At 41.1% G+C, this 26,139-nt stretch overlaps 1 protein-coding gene across 4 annotated transcripts in view; it reads right to left on the bottom strand.

Annotated features, from left to right (window-relative positions):
* DOCK9 (dedicator of cytokinesis 9) overlaps positions 1 to 26,139 on the bottom strand; it is a 263,127-nt gene that overhangs the window by 4,192 nt on the left and 232,796 nt on the right. For 3 of the 4 annotated variants that reach the window (XR_005017271.1, XR_005017270.1, XM_036832051.1), the window contains exons 39-46: positions 21,821 to 21,936; positions 16,048 to 16,185; positions 15,748 to 15,930; positions 14,040 to 14,153; positions 13,705 to 13,920; positions 12,168 to 12,225; positions 11,170 to 11,247; positions 9,818 to 9,924 (exon numbers count right to left, since the gene is read on the bottom strand). Coding sequence is in view for 1 of the 4 variants with exons in the window: in XM_036832051.1 (XP_036687946.1) it covers positions 9,818 to 9,924; positions 11,170 to 11,247; positions 12,168 to 12,225; positions 13,705 to 13,920; positions 14,040 to 14,153; positions 15,748 to 15,930; positions 16,048 to 16,185; positions 21,821 to 21,936 (1,010 nt within the window). In the remaining 3 variants the exon portion in view is untranslated. Of the gene's footprint in view, positions 1 to 9,817; positions 9,925 to 11,169; positions 11,248 to 12,167; positions 12,226 to 13,704; positions 13,921 to 14,039; positions 14,154 to 15,747; positions 15,931 to 16,047; positions 16,186 to 21,820; positions 21,937 to 26,139 lie in introns of those variants that run through there. The other variant, XM_036832052.1, reaches the window with a different exon arrangement.

A 26,139-nucleotide genomic window follows, 5' to 3' on the forward strand; every position in this document is an offset into this window, starting at 1 on the left:
TCCAAATTGTGACATTAAAAAACCTTTCCAGACACAGCCAAATGTTCCCTGGGAGAAAGGGGGCAAAATCATCCCTAGCTGAGAACCACTGCTTTATCTTGAAATCAGATAGCACGGCTCTTCCAACTTTTTCAAAATTGTTTTGGCTAGTCTAGTTCCTTTGCTTGTCCATATAAATTTTAGAATCTGTTTATCAATTTCTACCAGAACTCCAGATGGGAGTTCAATTAGGATTGCTTTGAATCTATAAATCAATTTAGGGAGAATTGACATCTTAAAAATACTGAGTCTTTCGCTCCACTTATTTAGGACTTCTTTGATTTCTTTCATCAGTGTTTGGTAGTTTTTAGCATACAAATCTCTACATATTTATACCTAATTTTCCAAGGTTTTTGATGCTTTTATAAACAGTACTGTTTTTTAATTTTGATGATTTTTTTTTTTTGCAGTAAAGGCCTTTATTTGAGTAAGATTTAAAGTCATCCAGCATACCTGTTTGTAGGAATTATACAAAATAATTGTTAACAACACGGTGAAACTATGGTATAAGAATCTCTAAGCGTGAAGGTTGATTGATTTTTGTACACTGATCTTATGTCCTATGATCTTGCTAAATTCAGTTTTAGTAACTTCTCTTGTAAATTCTTTCGGGTTACTTCTGTCACAAAAGACAACTGCATCTTATGTCAATATATGCAGTTTTATTTCTTTTTCTTACCTTACTGCACTGGCTAGAACCTGCAGCACAATGTCAAATAGGAGTGGTAAAGCAGGTATTCTTGTCTTGTTCCCAATTTTAGGGGGAAAGCATTCAGTCTTTCACCATAAAGTATGATGTTAGCTGTAGGTTTTTTGTAGATAATCTTTTTTCTTGAAGAAGTTCCTTTCTACTCCTAGGATTCTTTTTTAAACTCATGAATGGATATTGAATTTTTTCAAATGATTTTTCTGCATCTATTAAGATGGTCATAAGACTTTCCTTATTTATTCTGTTAATATGGTGAATTAATTGGTTTTTACAGGGTTGGACCAACGGTGCATTGTCAGGGTAAACATCACTTAGTCACAATATATTCCTCTTATTTATATACTGCTAGATTAAATTTGCTAATATATTTTTTAAGGCTTTTATAGTTGCCTTTTAATATGTTTGTATCCTCCATAGTTCTGTAAATGAAGGGCAGGACCTGTGTTTTTCATTACCAGCCTAATGTTTCATTATAGTCCTAATGTCTACGGTTTATAGGTCCAAAGAAAATAAACATTTTAAAAGCAGTTGTGAATCAATTTACCAAAAAATACTACCTAACTGACTTAAACAAACCATCTTTAAAGCAAGACATTTAATTCCTATGTCATATTTACAACATACAAATCATAAAACTGTCATCTGTGTGACTAAACTCTGTACCAATGCTTATAAAGAGGTGCATCAGTTGTCTCATACTTTTATTGTAGGTCTCATTAAGTGCAAACACTGAAGCCAGAATATGTAGTAATTATCCTAACAGCTATAGACAAAGAAAAAAGTCAGTAAAGGTCCTAACACCATATCTTTTCTCTGTGCATTTGTATTATGAAGTTGCAAAACCTCTCTCCGTTTTCTCTTAGTTTTGTCTCAAATCTTTTCCAATGGAGAATCTATCCAGGTTAAATATGACAAAATTTTATGATTCTTCTCATGCTTCTCTGATTATACAAATCTACATAAAAGAAAAGCATAAAAATAAAACTTGTATAGTGTCAGTGTCAATGTACTTACTTTAGCATATTTGTAAAACTGGGAAGGTAATAAAGGTCTAATCTAATTTGGCAGTTGTGATGATCAAATAGAATTTTACCCATTAAAATGCTCTGAAAACTAAATGCTATATGTAATTAACAGGCCAGTTAAACAAATCTCTTTTTCAATCATCACTTTCTACTTTGTACTAATTTTTGAAAAATGATATCTTACTTCTACTGGGTAATGTAATATCCCACAGTGCCATATACATATGTGGTAGACAAGAATTTCTTGGATGAATGAATCGATCTGTATTTTTGTTAGTAATATAACAATATTACTAATAGCCGTCCTTCACTGTAGGGAAACGAGTCCTTTATCAAAGCCTTGCAATTCTTACATATCTTAGATCACAGACACTGCACTGGGTATTTATCGAGCATCTTCATTCTCAGTGATGCTGTGGGACTATAGCAGAGGTGAACAAATTCTGAGAAGACCCAATTTCCCATCAGGGATGAGAATGCTGTACAACCAAGGAATTCTTCTGATAACAAAATAGTCAAGGCATGGAAATTTACCCATCTTAAAGCTATTCTTAGGTTTAACTTACAGACTACTCATTTGGCCCCTTCTTTTCTCACTACTGGGTTTTGTTCAAACTATAGTATGGTTCACACTGTAGATGTAAATACACAATGATGACACCCTGTTTATTGTGGATGGGAACAGAGAGACCTAAAGTTTCTTAACTCCATGCCTAGCAGTTACAGCACAATAAGACTCTAGAGTAACTTTAATATAATCTCATAGAAAATTGAACATTCTTCTCAAAGAGTTATAACTGTTATAACCAGGCACAGTCACTACCACATCATTAACTTGATTCTTTCATTCATTCATTCACACATTTTACCAAGAAGCTACTACATACAAGGCACTGTGCTCGACACTGGGTTTATAAAACAAATCTATATAAATAAAATTTAAGTTTCTGTAATTTATAAAAATGGCTCTGTAGATTTTTACTAAACGTGGGGTGGGGGTGGGTTTGGGATAGTTTATCAGGTTATGTGGTATACATGAAACTGGCTTTGAGGAGGAGGCCCTCAAAGACACAGAGAGGTTGTCCTTCGAAGCAGCTAGAACTGATGGACTAGAGACCCATGACCACCGACTAGAAGAGATTTGACGTGCATGTTGAGATACTGAGGACAGAAAAAACCACAGTGATTTCAAATACGTGCCAAACTGCAAGTCAGAAGGGTAGACACTCTGAACTGAGAGCAGTAGGCATTTACTGACTTAACAGTAGTCTGTGTGTCTCTGAGCGAGTCCTGGGGAGGCCAAGAACCAAGTGAAGAGAGCACTTCCTGCTCATAAAGCTCAGATCTCTATGCAGATCCATAAAGAGACTACAAAAGATGGTGGTGAGTGTGCTGATAAATGCGCAGGGAATCAGGGATGCAGAGAGGAGCAGCACCTATCCAGTGATGGGGGATGGGGGGCCATGGAAGGTTGCAGAAAAGTGATGACTGACTGAGTCTTACACATCATCAGGAGTTAGTGAGGTGAAGGTGAAAGGTGGGAATAGCAAGGAAGAGGGGGGAGACATTCCAGGGAGCGGGAACAGCCCGGGCAGAGACATGGGAGAGACGGCAGCATGGTGTGTGAGAAATTTATAAGTAGTCTGAGGGCTAGAGTATAAAATCTGAGTCAAACAGGGCAAAGAGATGAGGTCGGGGAGGTGGAAAGATTAAATATACAGATTAAACAGCCACACTCAAAGGTTGCTAAAAATAAATTAATCATTGAATATAGATAATTTTATGAGAAATGAAAATGCACACAGACATACATCCACTATCACAACAAGGAAGTATTATATAAGGAAGATGTTACTTGATTTTAAAATGATGTTCTGTCTATCCTCATAAGGCGTCTGCGTATAGCAGCCTTTCGGGTACGTTTTGAGTGGTTCTAGATTTAGTCACTTAAATATATATCAAATAGAGTTTATGAGTAATCTCCTGGGCCAAATGCTCCTAATTGTGAGACTAAGATTTGAATACTACTTTTACTCATTTGTCAAACCAGAAACACAAGGAAAGTTTAATAACGATGAAACCTGAATTCATGTGGCATATCAATACTATGGACAATTCAGTTCACTATGGAAAACTCTGCCATATTTGGCACAAAAAAATAGACTTCAACCAGGGACACTTCCCAGAATGGTTGGAAAACAGTAATGTTTCATAAAGTGAATAGAGCTTAGTAAATAATTATGAAATAAGTATCACAATTTGATGGTAATTAAGAATTAGGAAATAATACATCATCAACCTATATATGCTACTGGACATTATTTTATCTTTTCTTTTGATTCAGGAGGCATTCAGGATCTATAGTGTATCAGTCTGAATATCACTTTTTATTGTAGAAAATGGTAATGTATACTATAAAAAGCAGAGTAGAGATTTTACCCAATAACAAACTAAAAATGGCTTTTATTTTTTAAAAAGGTTAAGTCCTTCTCTCATAAAGGTAGAGTATGGATTACTGAGCATCAAAGCTTAATTTGGTAAGGTAAATTATTCAAGCTAATGTCAACTCTATACCTAGACGTTTACAGCTGGTGCATCAAGTAACAATTCTTTGAACAGAAATAACCAGCAATCATAGACAGCTAAGTTTGAGAGACCATATGTCACGACAAGATTATAAAGAGTCATAAAAACTAAGACATCATAGTAACTAAACATCGGGGCATATATGAATAATATTCTCAACAGAAATTCCACGTATTAATTTACTTTGAATTCTCAGCCATCACTTGAAAACGAGAACTTATACTGACAGTGGTCAGAGAGTGGTGACCTTGAAAGGCGATCATACAGAAAGTCTGATAGTTTTCCCCCCCTTGTTTAAAATCTAAATGCCAAGTTATTTTTTTCTAAATTGTCAATACACGCAAAGAACTATAAGTAATTACTGGTCGGGGAAAAAAAAAACCCTCAATGAGCTTTACGCACCTGGAAAGTATACATTTTATGATATTAGACTAGACTTAAAAAGATCTCGGTACACTAAGCTTGTAAGCCATTCAGGAAGCTGTTTAAAATGTAATTAGCCAGTCATTTTTAGGTGTGCCACAGCCATGCAATTGAGGGCACCGAGCACCTGTCTGTGGAAATAGCTCACTAATGCTGTGCATGGGCACGTGTGTGTGCTTGAAAATGCATTATGAGCCTGTGTATTTGCAGGGTATTTAAAATTTTTTCACTTAAATAATATTTGCCCCATCTTAGGATTGACTGATTCAATTTAACCTTTCTTATGAAGCTAGCTGTCTCTTTTATCTACCATTTGGGAATAACCGTAAGCATGTGACCTGGCTCGGGCAATGGCGTACATCATGGCATCATTCACATTTCCACTATATTATCGTTTCTCAAGATACAGTCGAAGATCCTTTGTATCAGAATAATCACCTGGGATGCTTGTTAAAATACAGATTCCCAGGTGCTAGTCACCCAACTAAATCTGGGGATGGGTGGGGGTGGGTTAGAATGGGAATCTATATTTGTAACAGGAATCTAAGTAATTTTTAAGCACACTAAAGCGTGAGGACTAGTACACTAGGTCAAACTTTCTAAGACAGGCACCTCCCTCATATATCACTGAGCTGGCACATGGCACACAGCTAGTTTACGGAGCGAATCAACACATGTAAATGTAGAAATTTCTAAGCCACAGAGAACTGAGACAACTTTCAATTCAGATTCTAAGGGACCATGGTTTAGGTGTTTCTCCTCAATGGCAAGAAAGCATCAGAAGCAGTGTTGTGTGCTGGGGCAGGGACCACATCATGCTCACCCTTGTCTCTCCAGCATAAGGAAGCTTAGGAAATATTTGCAACAAGAAGCAGGGCAATATGTCCTGGTATGAGACAAGGTAGAGCAGTCAGACAAGTTCCATGGGCCACGCTCCCTACTGCTACTGTTTTCGAGATAAAAGCGAAGATATGCTATATAACTTTTATGGTTCTAAGAGCACTCTCGGTCAAGGAGAAGTAGATGCTTAGACCACTCTACAGGGTTACAGAAAATTGCCAGGCTTGGATGAGATGTAAACAGAGGAACCACAGAATGTGTTTTGTTGATAACTCTCTCTTGGGATGTTCTGTAGGTATAATAAACATTTTATGTTTGTTATTTCTGAATAGATGCAGTTTGGCTAATACAAGTCAGTGACCTGCCTGGTGAAACTCACCGTTGCTGGTCTGTGAAACAACACTTAGTGTGCCAAATACAGTCGCTCCTCATTATTTGCTGTGGTTATGTTCTGTGGTCACCACCGACACTGAATTTGTGAACACGGAACACCCCCTTCTTGGGGAAATACAGGATTAGGCTCCAGAGAGCCTCTGGTTACAAAATTTTTGACAACTGATTAGTACATAACCTTGTTTTATGTGTGTTTCTGTTTAAAGACACCTCATTTAGTACATATTGTTGATTCATTAATATTGAACCCACGACCCAAAGCACTGTTAACTGCTGCCTGAACAGAGCTTATCTGACAAGTATTTTCTCTGTAAGGCACATCACCTTCCTGAGCTCAGGAACACTGGACAGCACTTCAGCACCATGCTAGGGGGCCAGAGAAGGACCCCCGTTTACGGCACGAGCTGAAACAAGGAGACAGAGTGTTGCCTGTTCAGCCTCAGATGGGAACGTGTGGTCTCAAATTTTTTGCTGCTTTGTGCCATGTCCCCAAATGACTGCAAAAGCACCTCAGTGCATGCTGATTCTGGGGTAACAAAGAAATTTTAGCAACTGGGCAAATAATGAGGATGGACTGTATTTTCCATTTCCCCACTACAGTCCCTTTTGGCCCCGTTCCTCCCTTGCTCTGTGCCATGCGGGCCGACACACCAGGACTGCTGGCCTGCCTGCTGGGCTCAGCCAGTGGAAGGCCAGCAGGAGACTGGTGGACAGAAGGAGAGTGTGGGGAGGGGGTGCCTCCCTCCCTGTCCCCATGCCGGGACTGAGCCGGGGCAGGTGGCCCCTCTGTGTAGTTTCTCTCTCCCCGCTCCCTTAGCCCACAGGTCGACAGTGGCAACCCAGCCGTGGCTAACCTCCAGGGTTCTGCAATATTCCTTGCTGGTTTCCCTAAACCCTGATCAAACTTTTCAAAATAGTCCCTCTGTTAGACTTGCTTCAATTTCTGAGAGTGCTACTTATTTCCTTCTAGGTCCCTGCCTGTATGGGATAATGAGGGCGGGATCTCAAAACAACATGGGCTGCATGTAATTTTGATACCATAGGAAACTCAGAATTCTTCAATCTGCATAGGCTCCAATTTGTGAAACAAAATGTAAACAGGAATGGAATGTTTCTCTTTAATCAAAAGCAGCTGCGGGGGAGTTCGCTCTTTAGATCAGAGTCAAGGAAGATGGATTGCTACCAATAAAAACTCATCTGAGGTCTCCTCCTAGGAGAATTGTGCATTTTTAGGTAGTGCCTCTAAAATCATGTTAGGAGAGCATCTTAGACATTTAAATGTATCTAATAATGCACATTAAAAGGGCAATGATTTTTATTAAACTATTGTTCTACACCTATTCCCATCAGCTTTCCCCAAAACTCCTTCTCTGGCAGAGATATTCGACTTTCACTTTTTCTTGAAACATCTTGAGAGCCAAAGCAAAAACTACGTGGCAGTTTCTGCTTTCGTGACTTTTGGAACACGTTCTTTTTTCACTGCTGGCTAGTTTCACTTTTAATGTGCAGGGCTTGCTTGGGGCTTTACAACCCCCTGTGCCACATCCTAATCAGGATAGATCATTGTGTACTATGGACGTTGTTAAAGATTTACCAACTTTACGCTTCAAGGACAGGGTGGAAAATCCATATTCTGAAAATAACTGATAAAGTTATCCCTGTCACATGTTCAGTTATTACTCAGAGTGGGTGCCATCCACAAATCTCCCCAATCAAGTCTGCCCTTGATTTCACAGGGCTCATGCCCTAGGCTGCAGAGACTATTCCAGCCTACTACTTAATCTGATGAGCAAACCTGAACTTCATGTTATCATTCCTGAGGACAGGTTACTCAGAACTGTTTACTTTCGAATCTTTAGTTGTTCTTGGCATTGCTGTTTTCCTTATCGAATCTAAACAAAGTGCTGCGCTCCGGGGGACTGACTGGGCAGCAGGGGACAAGGGTGGTTTCTCCAAGGAAACAATGCGTTCAAGCCTCTTTTCAGGAAAAAGTCCAGTGCAAACCCTCCTTGAAGCGAGGAGTTCAAAGCCAAGAGCGTGCGGGCCTTGTTGCCTAAGGGACAGGCACACACATCAGAGTAAAAAATGAAAAATTACCATTGGGCCAGGCATTTCAAGGTGGAGAAACCGCTGAACTGTTAAGACCATGTAATAACCAACCGGTTTTTTTTTTTTCCCCTTCAGAATACTTAGAGAACTTTATGTATTTTGGTTAAAATTATTTTAATTTTTAAATGTGAAATCACTCAATATATTATCCTTTCTCACAGTTAATTTTTAATTTAGAGGGTCATTTGAGACTAGACAATTTTTGGCAGTGGTTCTTAAACCTTTGAGGCTTAAGGTCCCTTTATATAGCATAAACATTATTGAGAATTCTTTAAAAATAGCTGAGAACTTTTATATATATGGGTGTTATCTCTCAATAGTTACAATATTAGGAGTGAAAACTGAAAAAAAAGTAAAAAGATTTATTACTTTAAACTAAGATAATAAACCTATTACATGTTAATGAAAATAACACTTTTAATGAAAAAATAATATTTTCAAAAAAAAAATTAAGGAGAAGAGTGGCACTGTTTTACATTTTTTGCAACTCTGATGTCTGACTTCATAGGAGAAGCCTGGATTCCTGTCTCTGCTTCTGCATTCAATCTCTTCAATATGTTGTTCTGGGTGATGTAGACAAAGAAAATCCAGCCTCACAGAGACATTCAATTGGAAAAGTAAGGACCTCAAAGACTTCCTGAAAGGGTCTCGGGAACCCCAGGACCACACTTTGAGAATTGCTGATTCATGGATGGTCAATGTCATGGAGGATGTTTGCTCATGGGCCCCGCTTACCAGCATGAACATGATCAAAAGTCCTGATATTAATTGCAGGACTTCCACATCATAAACACAAGTATAACAGAGGCAGAAGACATTTACTCCTTTCTCTGTTCTTTCTCTCCACGTGAAGAAACAGAAAACTTTATCTTTCCTTAAAAGATGGACAGGATTAAAAAGCATTCCCTTGACTGTTTCATTTTGTTCTAGCTGAGGGGAGGCAGGCACACATGAAGAGCTCTTCTGGCAGATATTCACAGAAGAGGAAAATTCAGGAAACGCACACAGAAAGTCGGCATTTGTTCAAATTCCTAGTTGTGTCTCAGAACTCTCTAGTTTCAGATTTTAAGTGGCTGCAGGGTGATCCTGTTTTGGCAAGAAACTTGCAAAAATTGCTACAATTGATCTAAAGTCAAACTTTCTGGTCTCTATGGGGGGTGGGCAAGGGTGGTCTTATCTACTCCTGGTGCACAGACCCTGGCTGACAGCACTCAAGTGGGGGGCAGGGAACTGGGGGCCTGGACAGGGGCTGCTCTGCCCCTGAGCCCAGTCTGGCCTCTCATGGCCTTGCATGTGTGGGGACATCGGAGAGATGTCTTGTGTTGGAGACACTGATCTAAAAGTCAGATTAAAACAGCTATAAAACCCAGGAACCAGAAAAATTAACTGTTGCAAAGAATGAGAAACTTTATGATTCAAAATACTGGACGTTTTACCACAAGTGTTCAAGCTCTCAGCCTCACTTCACTATTAACTAGCTCCTCAAACTCTCTCCAGAGAAAAGGAGGAGTTCCTGGAAATGGGAATGGCAGAAGCTTTCACTGTTCAGTTTCAGTGTTCTGGAGAATTATCTTAGAGTGAAGTGTGTACACAGCAGCTGCAGACAGGAAATCCCAGTTTGGTGCAGGGGCGGGTGAACGGCAGCACCCGAGACACGGGGGTGACCGGAGCCCTGGCGGGCTGCGGCGCTCACCTCGTTGAAGTGGACGTCCTGCATGCCGACGTCTTCCATCATGGAGGCCTCCTCATCTATGTTCGGGGTGATCACCCTGAAAGCTGTGCATCCTTGTCTAAACATGCCTAGAATTGAGAGAGCAGGGGAGACAGCTGGAGCTATCAACCTGAAAGTGGATGAACCGCGAGGGTTCTTCCTGCCCTGTTTGTTTCTGGGTTGAACGAGGACCGATCTTGAAATCTCTTGCGTCTCAGGCCAGCACTCCCACGGGGAGCCTGGGCGCCACTGTGTGCTTTCCTTCATTCGCTTCCTCATATTTAATTAACCCTCACCGCCCTCAATTTTTTTAAATTTTTCTCATCCCTTTTTATTTTTCATCCACCTTTATTAAAATGTATGTAACCCTTAAATAAACTGAAATAGGTATTGAGTCAAATTAACAGCAAAGTAGTAACAACAATAGTTTGATTTGGTAAAATGACCCATGCTCAGATACCAAGAAAAAGAAAGAAGCCAAAGCCAATCAGAGAAATACAGACTCAAGAACAACTCTGTTTCCTTCCAGCTGTCGTCTCGCCCACTCTGGCCGGGGTAACCCAGGACTCAGACTAGAACTCGCCCTTCTCCTGCAGGAAGCAGTCTGCCAAGTTGTGACCCAATGGCTGCAGCCGCGAGCTGAGGGGCTGCCTTGGCTGGTTCCACGTCAGCAGCCTGAGGGGTAAGGAGAGGCCTTTCCTCCCATGGAGTCACTGGGGAAAGTTTCATGTCACTTGGACAATGTCAGCCGGGCAAAAACGATCAAGTGAAGAAGGACTTGAAATGTCTTCCTACTCTGCTGAGATTGCCGCTTACCGTAAAACAGAAGTCAAAACCTGAACTGAGACCTCCCATGTTTCAGGAAAAAAAAGGAACACAGAGTAGTTTGAAATCAAGTCTTGAAAGAGTGGACCCTAAAGTCAGAGATGTTTTTGCTGCACATGGTCAAGGTTTCCAGCCCCTTCATGGGTTGTCTAGCATCTCTGCCAATGTCCAGCTTTCGCCTATGCTTTTGTTTCATGGAGACAAAGATTCCCCTATGCAAAGCACTAACCTGGGATCTTGAGGATACATGAGTGTACAAAAAGCAAAATTATAAAATCCAACCATCCATGTTTTTGGCTACAGAGTAGATTTAAAAATACAACTCAGCTCTGGTGGAACAACGACAATGGTGGCCAAAGTGCTTTCTTCTCCTTGCCTGCCATCAAACCAGAGAGGCCAGGAAAAGAAGGGAGGGAAGGAGAGCCAAGTCCATCCCAGCAGAGTTGAAAGAGAAACCCCACACGTCTGAGTGTCACAGGGATGGGGCGGCCGGCCCACTCTCAGCTCACCTCCCCGGCGCCTCCTCTGGCAGATGCTGTGGCTGGAGGGGAGGAAGGACGGCTCCAGCTGGAGGGCTAGGTCTGCTTCTAAACGTGAGGAGATGTATTACCCGACAGAAGGTCTCAACAGGAAATCGTGCTGGCAGTAAGAGAATACGGAGCCCCTCCCTGGTTTCTTTCTCCTTCCAGCTCTGACGTATGACAAGCCTAGATGCCCTTAAATTCCATTCCAAAGAGCCAGCGGTACCAGAAAGACAGAAATTCCCTGACCTGGCCGTCTGAGGTTTTACGTTAGTTTTACGTTAGTTTTACGTTAGTCCTCACATCGTGAAGGAATTAGCCAGGTCTGGTGCAGCCGTGCTCCAGTACACACATGAACACAACTGGCCTTTCTAAAAGCCCCGTGTTCTCAAATTTGAAGTGGAAACGAGCAACTGGTGTTTAACCAGAGGAGCCGTGACAGAACTCGCGGCCTGCGAACATGGGAACGAGCACTTAGCACACAGGTGGGCGGCACGCACTCCTGCCAGCTCCTTCCACGGGGCGGCAAGGTTTCCAGCCTGCAAGCTGCCTTCGCACACAGCAAAGCCGACCGGGCTGTGCTCCAGAAAATACTGTCTCCTCACCTCCTGTTACAGCTGCCTTTTGATTGATAAACAGTTCTGGTGGGAACTATCTTAAGGCAAAATAAAATCTTTTCAGCTGGAGATTGGCCGGTCAGGGACTCCCAGATGCCAAGCTCATTAACTAGTTTTTGCGATATGGAGTTATTAGTTAAGAGGTTATATGACAAAATGCCACCTACTTTTGTTTTGCATTTCTGCGGTGCCTACCACATCAAGCAAATGTCACGCCAGTGAATAAAACAATGAATATAGTGTACACATACACATACACACACACACAGAAATCCCCCACGTCCAAATCTTTCTTAATGGCTCTCACTTGTCTTTGCTGCTTTGTGCAATTTTATATTTATTTCACAAAACCCAGGAATCGTTTCTTACCTTTCCGTGTGAGATATTCTGCCACCAGGGCTGTGACATGGACATAGCACATTGCTGCCTATAACAAAAGACACGTTTCAGAATCACCAATTATAAAGCATGGCACAATGCTCACAAACAGAAATCTAATGACTATATGTACTTATATGAGATCTCAAGGCATCAACTAGTGTTTCTAATGGCTGACATCTTACCTTTTGAAAAAAGTAGAACAATTCAAATAAATTGAAATTTTTAAACTTTGAATTGAGACAAATGGCAGTAAATTTGCTGACCTATTTCTATTTAAAATTATTAAATTTAAATATAAAAGATTTTTAAAAAGCATTTTTTCTTACTATAAAATTTCAGCATTATTTCTCTTAAAGGGAAAAGAGGATCATTTGAAGAAAAGGCATGTACATTCTTAGATTCAGAGATGAAGTTATAACTTTTTCCAAAAATTCTAAATGAAAATATTATTTTATGTTAAATGGATAACATTATAAACACCTTAAAACAAAAGAAAAAATAAAAATAAATTCTTTTCACCAAGTTGCCATGGTTTACAAAACATCAAAGATAGCTGTTGGAAATGAACCTACCATAAGGTTCCAATGTCTGAGCCCTGGTTCTTATCCGAATGATAAAAAAATTACTACTACTAACAGTATGTAATTCATTTTTATTATGGCTAATGTATATTTTAGATTAAACTTATGGTCAAACAGAATGGACTCTTTGAATAATCCATAGGTAAAAATAGTTACATAAAATTTTCAGATATAGAACACAATTTTACTAATTTAAGCAGTTAGAGAGGTTTAAAAGTAAAAGCACACTTCTTTGGTAGTACTGTTAATCATACCTAAATGCCTCAGGCATGAACCCTGAGTAGAGTTTTCATGGGAACATGAATACAACCCACCTTACAGCCTACTGTTTTCCTTAATTTCCCCCATTTTACAGATGATGTCATAGAGACACAGAGGGGTTAAGAACTGGCTCAATGTCACCGAGTTAGTCGATGTTGGATCCGGGATCCAGTCTGCCTTGGAGCCCACACTCCCCCCCTGCCCCCGCCATGCTGTCGCTTATTGAACTGTGCAGCTCTGTCCATGAGGGAGCTCTGACACCTGCCACGACTACAGACAGAAACTGACTACCTCAAACAGGAAAAAGCAATGCCCTGTCATGACTTCGATACAGGGAAATCTAATTTTATCATAAAATAGCTGAATTTTAGATCTAGAGAGGAGTTTTGATGCAGAAACTGAGTGCACCTGACCTAGCAGGCACCTGTGCGAGCACGGATGTTTTCTAAGAGCCTTCAAACAATGCTCTTTTGTGATGAAGGCATCCCCTTACGATGCTGTGAATTGTTAAAATGCTTAGATGACCATGAAGGAACCCCGAGCCCAACACTGTTTAAAGTATCACATATTTTTAACTGGCTTCTTTGAATTACTGGGAAATTTTTCTCAGAAGTGGCTTCCTTCAGTGAATGGGACACAATTTGTTTTCTCAAAAGCCCGGATTGACAGGCTTGCGGGGCTACCTCGGACAGGTCCCCGTTTTTGACATGGATCCGGGCCATGCTGTCCAGCCACGTCTTCCGGAGCTCGGGGGTGCTGGCGTAGGACTTGGCCAGGCTGTACTGGAGGTCCACCAGCATCTCGGGGTCATTCTCGTGCTCCTTCATCTGGGCCGTGGCCATCAGAACTGTGCGGATCCTTTTGGTCAGGTCCTTCACGTCCGAGGAGAAGGTGGTGTGCTGAAACAAGGGTGGAGGGGGACACGGGGCTTTCAGCTGCATTCTGTCCATCTGCATACATGTCAGATGATGAGGTGGAGTTTTGGGGGTAAAACACAGAACGAGACCGGGCCACCCACCTTGATCAGCCTGTCACTGTTGGCACAGTTGTTGATGATAGACAAGGACTGCTGGAATCTGGTTCCCCCAATGCCAACGACGTCTGCTATCAGCTGGCTGACGGAAATAATGACCTTAGGGACACACAAACGTGAGCACATCAATTCACCTTCAAGTGACGCCCCAGGCTCAGCTCCTGGCTTCGGTTAGGATGTGCACGGGGATGGGGCAACGGGGAAGCTGCGAGCAAGGATCGCTCCAGTGTGGGAAACAATGTATGAGTCACCTTCCCCCTTCCAAGAATTATTCCAGAAGGTGATTTTGCTACCCTTGCATCTCGGTTGCACATCAAAATGCTAATCAGCAGAGTGTAGAGGAATGAGAATCAGATAAGCCCGTATCACTTGGATGGTTACTTACCTATCACTTTCTCTAATAAAAAGGAAGACCTTATTATTTACCTCTTTGGTTTTTGGCTTGAATTTATATGTACTAAACATTCAGTAAATGGACTGTCCTTTGCGTTTATTATTAAAACATGTACATATTAACTATGCAGTGGGGGAATCTGTCTTTTTGGGGGTCTATAAATAGCACCGCCTTTACCCAGTTACTCAGCTAAACCGCGGACCATCCCCCTCCCCCCATTCCCCCTTCTCATCCTTTACCTTCACCACACCCAGGTATAATCAATCACTAAGTATTGTCAATTCAATCTCCTCTCCCTTCTAACCTCACCATGCCTGACCCAGGACACCATCCTCTCTGGCCTAAATTTAATCATGGTTTCCCCACGGTCTCCCAATCTAAGGCCTTGACTCCTTGATCCATTCTCAGCCTGGAGTCCAGGCGATCCCTCCAAATGTGCAATGTTGCCATCTCAACTTGTTCTCACCCATACTCTCACCTCTACTGTAAGGACCTTCTCTGGTCCCCTGGATGGTCCCTTTCCCATGGTGCATGCGTGGCCTGGAACATGCTCAACCCCGACCCCTCTTCACGCTTCACATCCCATGGGGAAGCCCCCTGGTCCCCTCCCTGGGGCACTCGAGTTCCTCTGTTAGGGGACCGGGCACACGGCACAAGGGCCTCAGTGTCTGTCTGTCCTCCAGTAGACGACACTCTGTGAGGGCCAGGAGAGGTCCTGTTTTGTTCACGGTTGTATCCATGAATCCCAGCACACAGTTTACAAGCAATAAACATTTGTTTTTTAAAAAAAGAGTAAGTACAGAGACGGAGAAGGCGCTCCTATATGTGTCTGTAGAAAAAGAAAGTCTACAAAAATATATAAGAATCTTCAGTATCTGGCCTGGTTCACAGAGCAGAGAATTTGGGACACTTTAACTCTGGAGGGATGGCAGGTGTGTCAACAGAAGGAAGACAGAAAAGAGCCACTTTGGGCTTTCTGTGTCTTACCTAAGATGTTTACTATGAGGTATCCTTTCACAGGTTCTATAAATCTTTACTCAGTGGAATTTCGGTCAGTCGAATATTGATTCGACATTTAAATGTCAATTTACCAATAGAAACACATCCTGGGCCCAAATCTTACAATGTGGAGGATGAAATAAATAAAACTAGTAAATGTGACTTTTGAATTTTCCATCTAGAGGCCAGATTGTTCAATACTTACACCGAGGTAACTTGGTAAAAGTGACACTCAAAATTCTCCTGCTAAAACAGAATTCCACACAACACACTTGACCTGGAAAGCTAAAGCACACGCACCTGCAGATGCGTCCGGACAAAGGACTTCTTGCCAGTGTAGTCGAAGTTGTTCCTCATCAGGAAGTACAGCAGCTGGGAGGCCTCGGTCCTGATGGAGCTCAGCTTGGAGTTGCAGCATTTCAGGATCTCATAGCACAGGGCTGCACACATGTCCGCTCTCCGCTCATAGAACGTTGAGGGAAACTAGAGGGACGTGAGGAAGCAAATGAACCCAGAGAGGTTAGTGCTCCGTTCAGCTCCAGGTGGACACAGGAGAATGGGTGAGAATCAAGAATGACCTTCCCTGGTGAAACAACGTACCTTATAGATTAACGACCTTAAGGCAGTGAAGACATTTTTTAAAGCCGTTTCAGACTGATGTTTTTGAAGAAAACACAGGTAGACGTCAAAAACCTTTTTCATGAGGGGATTATGTCCATGGTCAGCCAGGAGCTGGTTCTTAAGACACACAAGGACAGCTTGGTCAGTGAGACACACCAGACACTGTTAATCAGTTTCATACAACTTTCAGCCTCAAAGGTTACATTTTTCAGGTACTAAGACAACTTATAATTTAAACAAACGTCCCATGAATCCTCTAGGAAAGCACAGAAGTCCCTTGTAGTACAAACAAACTTATCAATAAATTTATGCTTTGGAGAATTTACTTTTTCTACTAAGGGAGAGACTAATTTAAAACTTCCCAGCAGACTCTATTACAGTTTAAAGGACCACTGTGCCTCAGTATTGATTGGGCTTCTATTTATTTACTTATTTTTACTATCACCAGCAACTAATACGGAGGTAATGTTTGCGACACCTTAATTCCAACAGAGAAGTGCCATTAACAGGTATCAGCTAATTAATGGGCTGGAAAAAAATAACTGAAGTGAGGTGTATGGAACATGTGCTCTACCAGCGAGGGCTGGGTTTTCTCCCCCGCCGCAGGCTCTCAGGCACTCTGTGAAGCCATGAATCACCAGGCAGTCTGGTAAGGGGGAAAACGTACAGGCTTCGGTCAGGCACCATTTCTCACGTGCACGGATTTGCACAGGTAAACCGAGCCTGGCCATTCTCATCTGTGAAACAGCGACCCTAAAACTAAGCTTGCATAGCTACTGGGAAGACTTGAGGTCAACTATAGGGATCGTCTGACGTCTGATCTAGCTTAGTTAAGTGGCAAGAGGGCCACCATTAATTACTTCTCCTCGTTCTTCAAGGTTTTCTCCCACCAGCAGCAAATTCACACTGATTTAACACCGTGAAAGCCTGGTTGGCTAAAACTCCCAATGATTGCTGAACATGCACAGTGGACAGAGGTGTCGCCCAACTAGAGGCCAGCATGCAGACACAAGTGCATGACACCGGAGAGCTGCATCTTCAAATACAGACAGGCCTGTCAGGACAAAGGTGTGTTTGGGAGAATGTGTGCATTCTGCACAAGTAGGCAAAAATGACTGTCATTGAAAAAAAACGTCCAGAGGTCACTACCTCAAACCAACCTTACAGTTTAGCCAAAGAAACAGAGATAACTTATGTCCAAATAGTTCGGTTGCACAGCAAATTACGGCTGGAGTAATAGTTTCAAGATTTACCTCATCTTATTGTTGGAGAAAAAGTTTTACTCAAGAAATAAGTTTTGTTTTTTTAGGTCCAGTAATTCACGGGTGTACTTACAGCTGGTAGGACACCTGGAATCCACAGTGTTCTTTATATCATGAAACACTGAAGTACAGTGTTGAATTCCATCATGTGAAAGAGAAGCAATTTAATGAGCAGAAAATGTGACTTAATTAACTGAATATGATGTAATTCTCAACCATGAGCAGCTGTTCACCAACCGAAAAAAAAAAAAGAGGCTGTTTCCAGTGTTTGGGGAACTGCTTACTGTTTACTGTTTCTGAGCAGTTCTTTTCCCAGGAGTCAAAGTCCTTCCTAATTATGGCTGGATTAAGGTTTGCATGAATCTGGATGTGAGCTTTTACTTTCTCAGCACTCTTTGCTGGAGATATCCAGGAGAGATGGTTCATACAAAAATCGCTAAGACCTCTGGCCTTGCTGTCTGAACTGGCCTATCTCCAAGCTGTTACCACTGGAGTTAAATTTTCCTTCCTTTCACTTTCTCTGGTCAAGGTTTTTGCTTCCCATTTTCAGGATTTAGTCTTCTTTGGGTTCTGATCACAAAACTTGGTTGAAGAATGGAGTAAAAACTCACACAAAGATATAAACAACGCCTCATTTAAAGGGGTAAGGGACCTTTCGTCCTGAACACACCCCAGTTTACCAGCTGCCTTCCTTATTTTCCAATCAATTTTCTTCTCTCTCTCTCTCTTTCTCATTAAAAACGCTGAACATTCAGAAAGGCTCAGAGCAGGGAAAAAAGCAAAACAAAAATCACCTTCACTTTTCCACTCATAAATAACCATGGATAACAATGGAGTATCTCATTTCTACCTCTGTCTCCCTATAGACTTTTACTGAGGATGGGAGAATTTCATTGATTAAAATGAAATTAAATGAGACGTTAGAATAATGTGAAAGGCATGACTTATTTCTAGCAATAAGGTGGAGAATAGGTTATAAATAATTCTCAGGAATTGTCTGATGTGGATTCAAGTTTGACTGTTGTTACCAGCCTCCTAAGGGAAATGGGGCTTTCAGAGAATGAACACACAGTATCAGTAATTTCTAAAGAGCCAGGAACAGGAGAAAAACGAACTTAAACCTCAGGTGCCAAAATGAGATATCTGGAACCATGTTAACACAGCTACATCCTTCCCAGGGATATGGCTTGATTTTTATTTAGACACTGATTTATAGAATAACTTAAAAAATCTAGCTTAGAGTAGCACTCTCTCTGTCGCAGAGGCTCACCAATCACCAAGATGACCTAAACCCCAGGCTCATGGTTGTGTAAACCGGACCCCAGGTTCCCTAGCTGACCCCCATCATCCACGTGCTCCCCACCCTGGTCATTCACAGTGATCCTTCTCATCATGTACTTGCTGGTTCTCACCATGCACCTCAAATCAAGAGAAGGCACTACAGAGAATTACTTAAAATACATTTTCAGATTAAATTTGTAAGTACATTAAAAATATTATCAACTATTTAAAGGCCAGATTTGGTTTAGGACTGTATTAATAATAGACATTTTAAAATAGCCAGAGAAGAACCATGTTTTTCTGCATGTAATCACCTTGGTTTACAAAACACACCTTTCGTGTATTAAATAATATATGTGAAAGTGCCCACAGAGTACCAGCATCTGGTAAGTGCTTGGTAATTTTCTTTTCTCTGTGTGAGAGATCATTCAACTACCTTGACATTCACCCAGCTTAGCTCCTTCCCCCTACACACACACACACACACACACACACACAAACACACACACACACACACACACATGGCTTACTTAGTGGAGAAAAAGGGCTTTGACAGGCCAATTGTGTAGTGATCTTGGGCTAATTTCCTAACCTGTCTCAGCCTCAATCTCCTCATCTGTAAAATGGGGGATAAGAAGATCTACTGGGCCAGGCTGTTGTGAGGACTGACACTGAAGACACAGAAGGCACTCAATAAACGGCAGGAAGCTAATATAATAAATTGGGGTTCAGGGCTTAAATCTTTTCAAACATTTCCTCTCATTAAGAACATGATTTCTTGATTGCCTTTGGCAACTTATTAGATGTGGTCAATTAAGAGGCTCAGTAATGATGAGGCAACATTTGTGGAAGAAGATTTTTCTGCAAACAATTATGTCAGCTAACTCAATGTAATAATTTAATTGTTCCGACATGCTCCAACTGATGCCTCAGCTGAGTAAATATTTTCAAAGGAAGATCCCAGTGCTGCTGTGCCAGTGGGCCTCTTGGACCTGTGAACCTAGGCCAGGTAAGCCCACAGCTTGGCATGACATCCTTTAATGCCATAACATTTGCCCATCTTCCCATTTTTTAATGGGTCTGTGTGTGTGTGTTTGTGTGTGTATGGGCCGAGCTTTAAACATCAAAGATTTTTGCACACAGGCATATAGACTCTGATAGAGATCACCTCAGCTCTAAAACACAATCTTCCCTGTGTGTCTCAGGAATCAGACCCTTTACCATAGGACCAGGAAGGCGTGAGTCTAGGGAAAGCGCTTATTGCTAAACTAGAGTCAACATTTGAGATCCTACTGTGTGCCAGACACAGGATAGATGTTTTTGGATACTTCATATCAATTCGCTATACAGTAGGAATAATTGCCATGTTCTAAGTAAGGAAATCAGGGCTTACAGATGTCAAGCAGACCCACCCACAGCTTAACATCTGGCTAACGGTGGAGGTGGGGTTTGAAGCCCATGGTGTTTCTGTACACGTGGCTGCTCCCAAGTGTCCTGGAGCCTGGTCTGTATCAGCAGAGTGCTCGCCCATTCTAAGGGTCATCTCACTTTAAGCTACAACAGCCCTGGGAGGCAGATCCTATTTTTTCAATCTTACAAATGAGAAATCTTAGGTCTGGAGACACGAAGTGATTTTCCCAAAGACATTCACCCAACAAATTTACAATCAGCCTTCAATCAGAGACCATCAGACGTTGTTTCTCTCTTGAGTCAGAAGCTATTTGGTGGCCAGACACTGGAGATCCGGGAACCTTGACAAATACTCTTCTTTAATATGAAGCAAGCAATTTAAAGGAGGTTGAGTATGAACTGCAGGCTGTGCAGTAAGGAAACTGCCACTATTCTCACACTGCTGCCAGACCACACCTGAGCCACGTGTGCCCTCACCTGCCCGTGGTGCCAGACCACACCCGCTGTGCAGCCCCGGGGTTTCCTGCTCATTTATATGCTGAGGCCCAGGCAGAGAGTGGACGAAAGTGTCCCAACTACTGTCTTGAACTTACGGATGCACGGTTAGCACTGATATAGTCATCCAGGGAAAATGCTCACATTACAGATTTCACTGCCTATTTACTTAAAAATCTCCAAAAGAAAACAGAAGGAGGTTCAAAACATGGTTCTAGTAGAGCAGTGGTTCTCAGGCCGTACTGTCTGTGCACATATCACTCCCAGAGTTTGATTCATTCAGTCAGGGCCCGAGAACCTGCATTTCTAACAAGCTTCAGGGCCTGCATCTGCTGCCAGCCTGGGGACCATGACTGAAGGCCACTAGAGTAAGGCTCCACGTAAGAAGACACTGCTGTCCCCATACTCATCCTAAGGATCTGTATGCCCTCACCTCTCGACTGGGCTCCCAGTTATGACATTTGCTGGGGACATGAGTGGCATGGCTGCTAAGAACAGAGGTAAATTATAATAAAGCAACGTGATATCAGGTAACTATTTTTACTCTAATAAAGAAATGTGCTTCATGAGAAGAGGAGATGAGTAAAGCACAGATTGACTTTGGGTATGTTTCCCAAATACCCTTGCAAGTAAACATACTGATTCCATATTCAGAGCATATTAACACTAATTCAGCTTCTCTGGAAATGGAAGTAGTTATTGAGGGAGAATGGCAAGGGTTAGGTTCCTAAAAACAAGAAGGAACCTACTTAAATGTTACTTGCTAAAACCTAAAAATAAGACCAAGGTCACTTTTTATTCTCTATACTTGAAATGCTTCTATCATTTAATTTAGCAACAGATCCAAAAAAAATTGAAAAGGTGAAAGTTTTTAGGTATTGCTCCTCTACGTATAAACATCTAATTTTAATTGCTACCACCTGTGGATATGTTTAAAGCTCGTAGAGGCAGAAATGCCCAATTAGGTTCCTGTATTTATCATTCTCGAGGGCTCAGCAAAGCCACCTTCCCCGGTAAACACTTTCATCTGGCCAAGCGTTAACCACCTCCTGAGACTGTGTCCACCTTTTGCAAGCAGGTGGCACACCCTGACCAGTTAAGCTGTATTATATTTCAGGGAATTCAAGTCATTAACAGTGGAACGGTTTCATTAAGGGAATTTAAGGATTAATGGTTTCCTTACAGGGGCAAAAACAGTTGCTGCAGTAAAAATACAACATAAGAAGTTCTTGCTGATTCAGTTAAATAAGCAGAATGAATTTAAAAGGTAAGGCTCTGACCACGAACAGCTGTTCAATACAAACCTTAAATGCCAGTGTAAATAGAGAGAGGGTGTCCAGAGCTGTCAGGCACACCTCAGTAGCAATATTGGCTTCAAGTAACGACTGGTGGAGAACATCTGCGTCCGAGTGGCCATAGCCTGCATGAATCGTAATATAAGGTTACTGCCGGCGGCTGAAGAAGAAAGGCTGGCGGACGGTATAGTCACAGTCAACTTTTGATTATTTCCAGAAGGCTTCCTTCAGGGCCTTATCTCCCTGTTTGCCTTTTTTTTCCGGGGGTGGGGGGTAAAAGGAGGTACTAAAAATGTTTCCATTCAATTATGACTTTTTCAGCTCTGGGAGGGAAGTAACAGCAGCAAACATTTATTGTGCACTTGCTATGTGCCAGCCATAATTCTATGAACTTTACACGTATCACCTTATTTAATCCCTCAATAGCCCTATGAAGTGTGTACATTATTAAACCCTTTTTGCGGATAAGGAAATGGAGGCCCAGAAAGGCTAAACAACTTGTCTTAAGTCACACAGTTGGTAAACAGGGGAGCTAGGACTGGTACATGGACCGGAGTCACTCAATTGAGCCACTTGACTGAGCTGTTAAGATGGCGGGGTAGTGAAGGAGGATGAGATTTCTGAAGCTTCCCACACAGACAGAGGCTGCAGCACAGCACAGGGAAAGAAAATGAGTCGAGGGACAGACTGCTGGTCAGTGAATCAAGCTTGTCCCCTTACTAGCTGTGTGACCCTGGGCAAGTTACTTGACCTCTTTATACCTCAGTTTCCTCATCTGTAGAATGGGGATAATAACAGTATCTACCTCAAAGGGTTGTGGTGAGCATTAAATTCGTTAATTGCTGTGAAGCTCTTGGAATAGTGCCTGGCACACAGTGAACGTTATGTAAGTCTCAAGTCAATAAAGTAAGGATCTGTTTTATCAGTTGGAATCATGAATGATAACCAAGAGTTGACTGCACTGCTAATAGTATTCTACTTGCTTTAATAAAAAAGCACAAAAGCCACTATGACTGAAAGAAATGTTTAAGAAAAGGAGAGGACTTGAGAATCATAATTTAAATACAAACTGATATCTTCTGTATGTGCTGTAAAATCAATTTAGTATTGATATAAATGTAGTTTGACATACAATTTGAGATTAAATTATGAAATGGTATGCATTAGCAGAAATATATATAAGGGATGCAAAGGTGTTTCAGTCTTGATCTAGATAACAAAGAAAGATGGCAATATAATAAAACGTCAGGTAATGTCTTTCTCCAAGGAGCAAAACAAATCAACACTTACTATGGAGGTAATTTTCTTAATACTCCAGAGAGGAGGACATTTTGTACATAGATAAGGAAAATGAAGTACAGAAAGCCTAGAGAATTTTCTTGAGGCCAGTAACGGGATAAAACCAGAAACTACACTCCCAATTCCTTATCCAGGTCACTGTACCATAATCTCTATTATTAAGATAAAATAAAGTAACTAGAATGATGTTATTCTGACTTTAATAAATGTCAGAGATAGAGAATGATTTTTGAAAGACTACAAAAAGCTTTTCTAAAGCTACCGAGTTGCTTTTTAAAGTATGATTAAAAAAAAACAAACTATTATGTGCTTTCATCCAACTCTGCTTTGCTTTTAAAATGGTGGCTTTGAGTGGCCTGCATTATTTTCACAGTGTGACAGAGTCATCGTGTCCCTAGTAAGGCTATGGAACACATTTGGCACCGTGCTAGTTCTGTTTCTTTATATTCCTGGTTTGCTTTTTTTTTTTTTTTTTTGGTAAGAAATCTAGCAGAAAGAAAGACAGACATTTTTTGGTACTAATATTCACTGAACTGCCTTTGTAAGCCAAGGCATTTCCTCATTTGGTAAGGTTTGTTTGGTGAGATAGCCAACAAAAGAGAAAAACAAACTAATGATTATTGTTACAGTGATCACAAATCAGGGCAAGAGAGGACAAAAAAAAAAAAAAAAAAAAAAAGAAGCAAAAACAAAACAAACAAAGAAAACACCACCTTTTATCAGACCAACCAAAATTATCACACAGGTCAAAAGGACCCTATATTGAGGGCTGCCATTTATCCCAAATGATGTTTTATAATCTGGGTTAAACTGTAACAAGGCACTTGCTTTGGTGATTAACTGTATTCTCTGCACAGAACTATCCTTTTCTCTTTCTAGATAACCTATTGGATAAGTGTATCCAAGTGTGATTATTATAGTTGAGATGGTCTACACACTGAAGAACTCCAACAGAGTTTACTTATACCTGGCTGAATGTCTAGAAAAATTCAAGAATTGTAATTTGTCAATGTGCTATTTTTTAAACATATATAATCAATGGGCCATGCTAATTAATGACAAAATTTCTGTAAGCTACATTACACTATCTAATCTCCTTTAGAATAAGAGTCAATTCATATAGAAAACTGTCTGCCTGTGTCCGAATCATGTAAGAATAAAACAAACAGTCCTTTTAGCCACCATTGGTTATAATTTGCTTTTCCTTAAACCGTTTCGTCTCAAAAATCAGCAGGTTCCTGAAGCAGTGTTACTGAAACATCCCTAAAAATAAGTGGCAGCATGGGACGTTGTGTGAGTGACGGAGACTGATTGGACAATCTGCCAAAAGATACCCCCATGGGGACAGTCTGTCTCAAGACCTGGAACAAAGCTGTGCATGAGGGAAGACTCTAATCAATGGTCACCTTGCTACTGGCTAACACAGGAAAATGAAACTGAGCAGGCAAACCCAAGAAGGGGTCTTAAGAGACACAGTAATTTCTCAGAGCATCGGTCAGCAACTTTTGAAAGCTGACTAAGCAGATTCTGACCGAGGCCAGTAAGGAGTACTGTTAACCCTACTGACTTCCACTAGGGGGTAGTGGTGCCTTGGGGCACAGGCACTGACATGGTCACTGAGGCAGGTCAGGGAGGGAAGGACTTCCCTGATGCGCCATCTCCAGCAGGCACCTCAGGGGGTGCTTCAGAGACCTTAGGATCCACTGCTCACATGTACACAATTTTCATTCTGCTGTCACTCACATAAGTGATTTATTCTCAAATCCCCAAATCTTTTAAATACTCAAAGGACGAGGATGAGATTTTTTTTCCCTCTAATGTCATCTGCTACGGTTAGACTTACCTAACTTTACTGCATTTTATGAAGTCCTGTTTCCTAAAAAGCTCGGTTTAGTAATGCTGACGACACCTGTAAACTACCCCTCCCTCCCAGGTGCCACATCAGAGGTGATGTGGTCAGAAGGGCAGAAGCCTGATCCACTGCCACTCGCCTTTTCCAAGTCAGAGGACATTTGGGCTAGAAGAATAAGTCAGATACATGTTCTCACAGGAGGCACTTCCTTCTTGAAAGCTGCCTTCACTCTTTATGAAACCAGAATTCTTGTTTTTATTTTTAATTTTTTTCTCTGGCCCATAATATGAATCCAGAAAAATAATACATTTTATGAAAAAAATATAAATATTGAACGGCTAGGAATCTTCTTGCTAAAAGAAATCCCCAAATGTAGAAGACCTAGCCTCCTGGATATATTAACTCATGGTCTACAGCTTTTACTAACTACACGTATTTATGCAAAGTATCAGATGGATCCACCACTACACAATCTATTATTGATCTCCATCTCATTTTTATTGCTAAAAAGTTTTTCCCCACAGATGGGCAAGGAGTGGAGAACAGAATAAGGAATGACATTCCAAGGCAAAAAATCATGTGATTTGCTGTCTGCCCTCTGATTAACCACCAAAGAAACAAATAGGTTCAAAATGATTTGTGAAACTAGTCTATAATCTCAGAGTTTATACTTGAGGAAATGGTTATACTACCTGCTTTCTAGTCTCAGATTACCTTGCATAAGTGATTGTCACTTAGACAATCAGATACTTAGCTGTATCTGAAAATGGTATGGGATATAGACCCCAAACTGTGACAACACTTGGTTTAAGCATATCATACCTTTTAATTTAAAGTCCTCTTTAAAGATACTAAAAATACAAAAAACGACCGACTTTAAATGGGCATTGTGTCAGGTTTTCTCAACTCTGAAACCCTATCAATTGCAAGAAGCACCAATCAATGACAGGCTACCATGTTAGATGTAATATTCAGGATATATCTGTAAGATAAGATCTGCTAAATCTGTAAAATATATCCTGATTTCAGAAATGCTAGCAAAGGGGCAAAAATGTATCTCCAAATCAAGGAAATGTGGCTTTATAGACATTTTATTTACTATCTTGAGTATAGACATTTAAAGCATCCAAGCCCATTTCACCTATTTTAAAAGATATATCATCCACACTTAAGAACT

The sequence above is a fragment of the Balaenoptera musculus genome, chromosome 18, assembly GCF_009873245.2.
Source record: "Balaenoptera musculus isolate JJ_BM4_2016_0621 chromosome 18, mBalMus1.pri.v3, whole genome shotgun sequence".
Taxonomy (NCBI): domain Eukaryota; kingdom Metazoa; phylum Chordata; class Mammalia; order Artiodactyla; family Balaenopteridae; genus Balaenoptera; species Balaenoptera musculus.